General features: G+C 36.0%; 1 protein-coding gene across 1 annotated transcript; it reads left to right on the top strand.

Annotated features, from left to right (window-relative positions):
• Positions 1-1,969: 1,969 nt before the first annotated feature.
• On the top strand, positions 1,970-4,502 carry LOC109366359 (neurexin-1-beta-like; the record flags this gene model as incomplete). Its single annotated transcript, XM_019613479.2, has 1 exon — positions 1,970-4,502. A coding segment is annotated over one exon (369 nt), but the record flags the coding sequence as incomplete, so codon positions are not given.
• Positions 4,503-6,514: the final 2,012 nt, after the last annotated feature.

The following is a 6,514-nucleotide window of genomic DNA, read 5'->3' as shown; positions in this document are numbered from 1 at the left end:
CTCAAATGAGAAAAAGTTCTTGTGCTTTTTGAAGCAAAATTGGTTCTGCGATAACCAGACGTGGAATAGATCAATTGTACCAACCTGTAACAACTAAGAAGTTGCAGAGGAAAAAGATTATAAAATTAAAATACTATTTGACACAAATGAAACTTTTCTTGAATCTTGCTCTAGCAACTCTGTTCTTTCAGCCAAATAAAATGTCACCTTCTTTGAACTTACGTGGGACAGCTGCCAGGAAGTGACTTTCTAACAGTAGCAACACAAATCACCAATAAATAATTAATAAGTAATAGCAAGGTAGAGAGGCAGCTTTGTTTTTTCAGGGTTTGTGGCTTTTTTTTGCTGTTTTATAACTCACAGACTTGTGGAAGTCAATGGGAAAGCATTGGAAAGAGCAGGAAAGCAGCTAGTGGCCACTTTTAATTCTGGTTGTCCAAACTCATTGTAATTGTCTCACCAGTGTAGATGTGGTGTTATCTTTAATGTAGCATGCTTAAAATCATCGTCTTCCCATCACATCTACTGTGCAAAAGTAACCGTGGGGTATAGTATGCCTTTGTACACCTTAAACAAGACCCTACTCTAAATATACTTCTCTAAAGTGCTGGTTGTAGCAAGGCCTGATAAAGCTGACAGCATGGATATGTTGTAATCCTAGCTTCTATACATACTCTTAAATAACACTTATACTGTACTGACTGTATAACATATAATGACTTAAAATGTGGTTTCTGTAAGCCAGGCTAGATGCTTAATGAAAGTGTTCTGCACTATTCCGTGGGAAGCCTTAGTTCACTCACTGCTCTTTTCTGGCTCCTGAGCTCAGCCAAGGCTGGCGTTGCTAGAGTTCACAGCCTCTTGGGGCTTTAGAAATGCTGGTATAATTAGAGAAATGCTGTACAGACTCAGGCCACTTCATTGTTGTCTGAGATATATCTTCCGTAAAATATGACACTTATTGCCACTCAAAGAAATTCTATACAAAGAACCTGCCCTCCTTTATTCTGCTTAATGAAATAAAGAAAGGATATCGTGGGAGATGTATATGCATTGCATGTGATGTGAGCATTTAACCTAAAAATTCCTTCTGGAATTGGCTTTCATTTCACATGGTTGTGCAAGGGGATAAAATACGTCAGACAGCACAACAGTTCCTATCAAGAAGACTTCGCAGGTTGGTCGGTTCTGTTCGTATCATAACTGAAAAGAATCTGGCCTGAGATGTGGGTTTTCAGAAGGCTAAATCCTCGCTCTGTGTCATTTGAGAGGTTTTTTTCTGGCCTTGGGAACATCTGGTCAGTGAAGAAAAGAAGAAAGAGAGAAACTGAGTGAAAAAGTGCTCTAAAGTGCAGCCACATTCAAGGAAGGCTGTGAATGATGAAAGAGAAAGGTAGAGTTGAGAGCATTCAAAAATAAAGAGAAGTTAATTAATTTGAAAAAAAAAAAACAGTAGAAGGAAAGGAGGCATTGAGAAGCTTGTTGACAGGAATTTAAAGAATAACTGAGAATACTTTATTTGTAGCCAGCTTGTTTACTGCAATCATTTATTATTATGGGGAATTTTGATTTTTCCCCCCATTTTTTTTGCTTGTATGTTTTATTCTCACTATCACTGTTCTCACAGTAACTACAAAAGAGTTGCTTTTTGTTCTTTACAAAAAGTGGCAAAGGAAGAGGAAGAGAGACTTTCTTCCCAGATCAGTGTGCTGGCACTTACATTCAGGCACACCTTATTCTTTGCTTAATAACAACACTTGGAGAAATTGTACTTCTGAAGGCTAACGTTACATTTTCCTTGTTGCTCTTTTCCTTGTTTAAAGCCTCATTATTCCCACTAACAGACGTAAGAATAGAATAGGCTGCAAACCTGAATGTTTCAAGACCGGTAGGGTAGGGGGCATTGGCAGACAGTCCCGACCTAGTGGGTGCAATTAGAAAGATGCACGGTAGTAGCATGTAGGTATGACTAACTCTTCAATGTGCAAACTCAATAATAACCTCTCCCTTATTTCGTTATCTACCTACAGCAAATCCTACCAGGGCAGGAGGAGGAAGGGAGTATCCTGGCTCATCTGAGGTGATTCGTGAATCCAGCAGCACAACAGGCATGGTAGTTGGGATCGTGGCGGCAGCAGCGCTGTGTATCCTCATTCTCCTGTATGCCATGTACAAGTACAGGAACCGAGACGAAGGATCGTACCACGTAGACGAGAGTCGAAACTACATCAGTAACTCAGCACAATCCAATGGGGCTGTAATCAAGGAAAAACAGCCCAACAGCGCTAAAAGTTCCAACAAAAACAAGAAAAATAAGGATAAGGAGTACTATGTCTGATCTCAACATCTAAATGAACGCTTGTATAGAAATAGTCTTCATTTTATCTGAGACATAATACAAACTTATTTACTTTACTTTTTATGAAGCACATTCAAAAACAAACAAAAAAGACAGGGAATGCAATCAGAAAGGAAAGACTGTTTTTAAAAACAAGCATTTCATGCTCTTGTTTTTCAGAAACAGGAGCTGATAAATTCCCTAACATCCACAGTGTTTTCATTTACTCTGCCTGTCTTTATGTTGCTGGAACAGTTCTGAAAGACAATGATGGCACCACGCATTCATAAAGCAAGGAGTATTACTACAACATCAAGGCACAATATGAAACAAAACAAATTTAAAACAAAACAAAACAGGAAAAAAAAAACAGAAAAAGAAGCTACCTATGATTCTGGATTTAGCCAAAGTGCTAGTGCTTTCTTGAGAAGTGAGTTAGTCTTATTGTCAGAGAAGACTGTCATTATATATGGTGACTCAACAAGCAAACATAGACAGTTTGCCGTCTGGTGCAGTGAAGCAGTGATTGGAAACTTGCATTTGAAACAAAGTGCTGGCTTTTCTGAAGACTTATGTAGAAATACTTTCAAAAAGCCCCTTTCTGGTTGTGAGGAAAATAGTACGGAGGCCTTATTTTCAAAAACAAAACAAAACAAAAAATCTGGAATATAAGGCACATTTCCACAAAAATAAAAAATAAAAAAAGAAAGAAAGACGAGGAAACAAGAGGGCATAGATGCAATCATTGGGAAATTTTCATGCACGCTTAATATGTTATTACATATGTTTATATAAAAACACATCTATATGTGCTTTCTGGACTGTGATAAGTGATGTTTTATAGCCTGTTGTATAGAAAATGCAAACTATATCCGCTCTTCAGCCATTTTTGGTAAACTCAATGTTATAAGTGTTGCTAGGTATAGAGAGTTTTATGACATCTGGAGCAACAGACATACTTCATTTTTTTTGCAGCCATTATAAATTGTCACAGACTTTTTTTTCCTTTGATTTTTCTTTTTCTTTTTTTCATTTTAATTTACAGTGTAGTGGTTATACTAAGGGGGACGTGTATGAATGTATATAAGAGTCAGCTAATTTTTTTCTTACCTGTACAGCCTCTATTCTGTTGCAATTAAGTTCTCGTAGTTTGTATGAAAGAAGTGGACTAGAAAGCAAAAATATATATCTATTGTAATTTTTCTTCTCCCTCCTATCCCCATCTCTCGCTCCCGATTATGCATCAGTGAAGTTGATCAGAATAGCCAATTTTCCAAAAATATACTTTCATTAATTAGCTAAATATTTAGAGACTGGTCTTTGGCTTACAGTCAGAGCTTCACTATTGAAGAGCATGGTTTGCCTTACAGGAACCACTTCTTACAAAACGATGAGAATGATGAGTTTCTTGAGAATCTTAGGAAGTATCATATAGTGTTGATCTGGCATTCAGTTTTACGAACAACAGTTACTTCAGCATTGAATGGTATAAGATCTACAAAGACCCATTTTAATTATCCAGGCTGAATCTACTGCAGAATTTACCCCTTTCTCCGAAAGAAATAATGTCGAGGTGCACGATAGTGTTTTTCAATGGTGGGCATTTTGACACATAAAAAATATTATTTAGCTAAGTTGATTGTGCAGTATTGCAAGGCATCATAACCAGATAAATATAAGTTCATCATGTTTTAAAATAATAGCTTTTCTCGCATATATAAAGCATTAATGCATTTTAGTTAAATGTATTAAATCTAATGCTATAATTTACATGTTAAAGGGTTGTTTTGATTTTTTTTTTTTTTACAGTATTGTTTTGTTAGGTTCACAGCAATAAATCATAGCGTAACATTTTATTTACATGGAAGTTCAAAGGGAATACATTAGACAGAAAGAGGGTAGTTTGATGGAAATCAACCAAATCATTGGAAGGCCTCCTGAGACGGAATATAGATGTTCACACTTTACAGGCAGGAAGAAGGAATATAAAATCAGCTTTAAACAGCAGGCACAAAACTGGTACAGCTATCTGTCTGGGAGTCAGAGCACTTTAAAAATACATGTAGCTGACACAAAAATGCCTCTTTTGAAGGTTGCCAACCACAACAAGGTGTGTTATGTTCTATTTATGAAATGATTTTTTTTTTTTTCTTTTCAGAGAAATGAGAACAGCTTCACGAAATTTATTCAAAACTCATTTCATAGATGGTTGTTCACCTACGGCATTTAATTCCTCCCACCTTTGCAAGACAGCTGTACTCAGGGAAAGGCAGGGTAAGTTATACTGAGGGTCATTGCTGGGAGCAAGAGACTTGAGCTGGAGGCAGGAGAGAAGTTGAAAGCATGGTCAGTATTGAAAGATTTCATTGCCTGAAGAAATTTGGAAAAAAAAAGAATAAACCAGTGGTAGGAGATGGGATACGGCAGAATATGGTTTGGGTGAGATGGAATGGTCTTTTCTGCTTGGTATTGATTGCATTCATGAAATAGCATGGTTAGGTCAACTTCCAGGCAGTTTGGTAGATTAATCTTTAAATAAATCCATACATCAAGGAAAAAAATTTCTGTTACTACCATAAGAAACAAACACAATTTTAATACTGTTTCTGAAGGTTCTCCTTTTTCCTCTTTAATTTTGTAATTTAACAAAAAACAAATATGGATATATCAGAAGTGCCAGCAAATGGATTTAATATTCCTTTGTGTTTAAAAACAGCAGCAACAACAAGCAAATAGACATAAAACAACTACCTAACATAAAATTGGATCCCTACTCTATAATAATCTAATTTGTTTGTCTGAGATGGCTTCATTTCTATGACTGTATTGTGTTGCCTTTTTTAACAAAACACTAAATAATGTGTGAAACTTTCAACCCTAAGACATCGAAGAGAGGCCCAATGCCCCTAACCTTATAGTGCTTTCTGTGATAGATATTTACGATTTTTTTATTTGTTGCAAGGCCAATTTATTCATTATCGGAAATGCTAAGCAAGTGGAATTTACTGTTTTGTTAATAAAAATGTTTCTTAATACAAATGCTGGCTTGGCTTTTTTTGTTTTGTTTTTGCTTTGTTTCTTCCCTCTCGCACTTCAATCTGGAGTACCAGTTCATCTGATAGCCATGAAAAAAAAGTTGGAAGTGATATAAAGACATTCATGTCAGCAAAAGACCTCAGAACTCTTACATGAAAACCTTCTCTAAGTCTTGTATTCAACTTGCCCAGTTAGAAAAACACAAAATCAATGATGCATTGCTATGCAGAACTACTTAATTTGAAAATGCCTATTTTTTTCTAATATCAGGAACTTGGAACTTAATATTCCCCTACTCTGTCACCCCCAGACTGGAAAAAGAATTCCCTTCCTTTTCCATGACTTTTTCCTCATTGAAAGAAGATAATGGAATATAAGGTACTGAGATGAAAAAAATTGAACTAACTATATTTTCTTTTGTCTAAAAGTTTGCTTAAAGTTAATGGAAAAATGGGCATATTTCAGTTTCTCAAAAACATTCCTTGATAATCATTGCAAAATTTCAACCACATCTAATCTGTTGTATGAGTACTTTCCTTTTTAGCACAGCATTTAAATTCATTGCTAACTTCAAGCAAACATCTAATCCTATTGATTTGAGTGTCTAAAGCTACCTAAATGCATTGCAGATTGCAGATGGAGTTAAGATTTTGGATCTGAATTCCAAGAAGAATTTAAATGTATCACCTTTAATCACATCAGTAGCTTCTTTGGCTTTAATAGGATTTATTTACCTGCTTAATTAGGTATAGACTGAAGCATTTTAGATAATACATATTCAAAAATATCGGGAGAAAATAGCCTATATCTTCTACTGGTATAAAGCAGTTAACTGTAAACTTAATGCCTGAACTACTTTATAGTGGAATTAGTAATTGAGCATGTTCACATGTGTGTTTTAAATAAATACTGTTCATTTTATTGAGGAACATACTTCGTGCACAGCTGAGCTTTAACAATAGTGATTTTTGTTATGCTGCTGTATGGAAATTGTTGAGTCACGGCCTGAACCACTGATTGAGCACCTGGGGAAAGGAACAGTCAGCCCTGGGAGCACAGGTGATGGCAGTTCAGCTGTGTGTTTGATGGGGTGAAGCCTGGCTGCACCTCCCTTAAACCTCATTTAAGGGCTGACTGCTA

Source organism: Meleagris gallopavo, chromosome 2 (assembly GCF_000146605.3).
Source record: "Meleagris gallopavo isolate NT-WF06-2002-E0010 breed Aviagen turkey brand Nicholas breeding stock chromosome 2, Turkey_5.1, whole genome shotgun sequence".
In the NCBI taxonomy this organism is placed as follows: Eukaryota; Metazoa; Chordata; class Aves; order Galliformes; family Phasianidae; genus Meleagris; species Meleagris gallopavo.
Note: the sequence above shows the minus strand (reverse complement) of the source record. Positions and strands in the feature narration are given on the sequence as shown.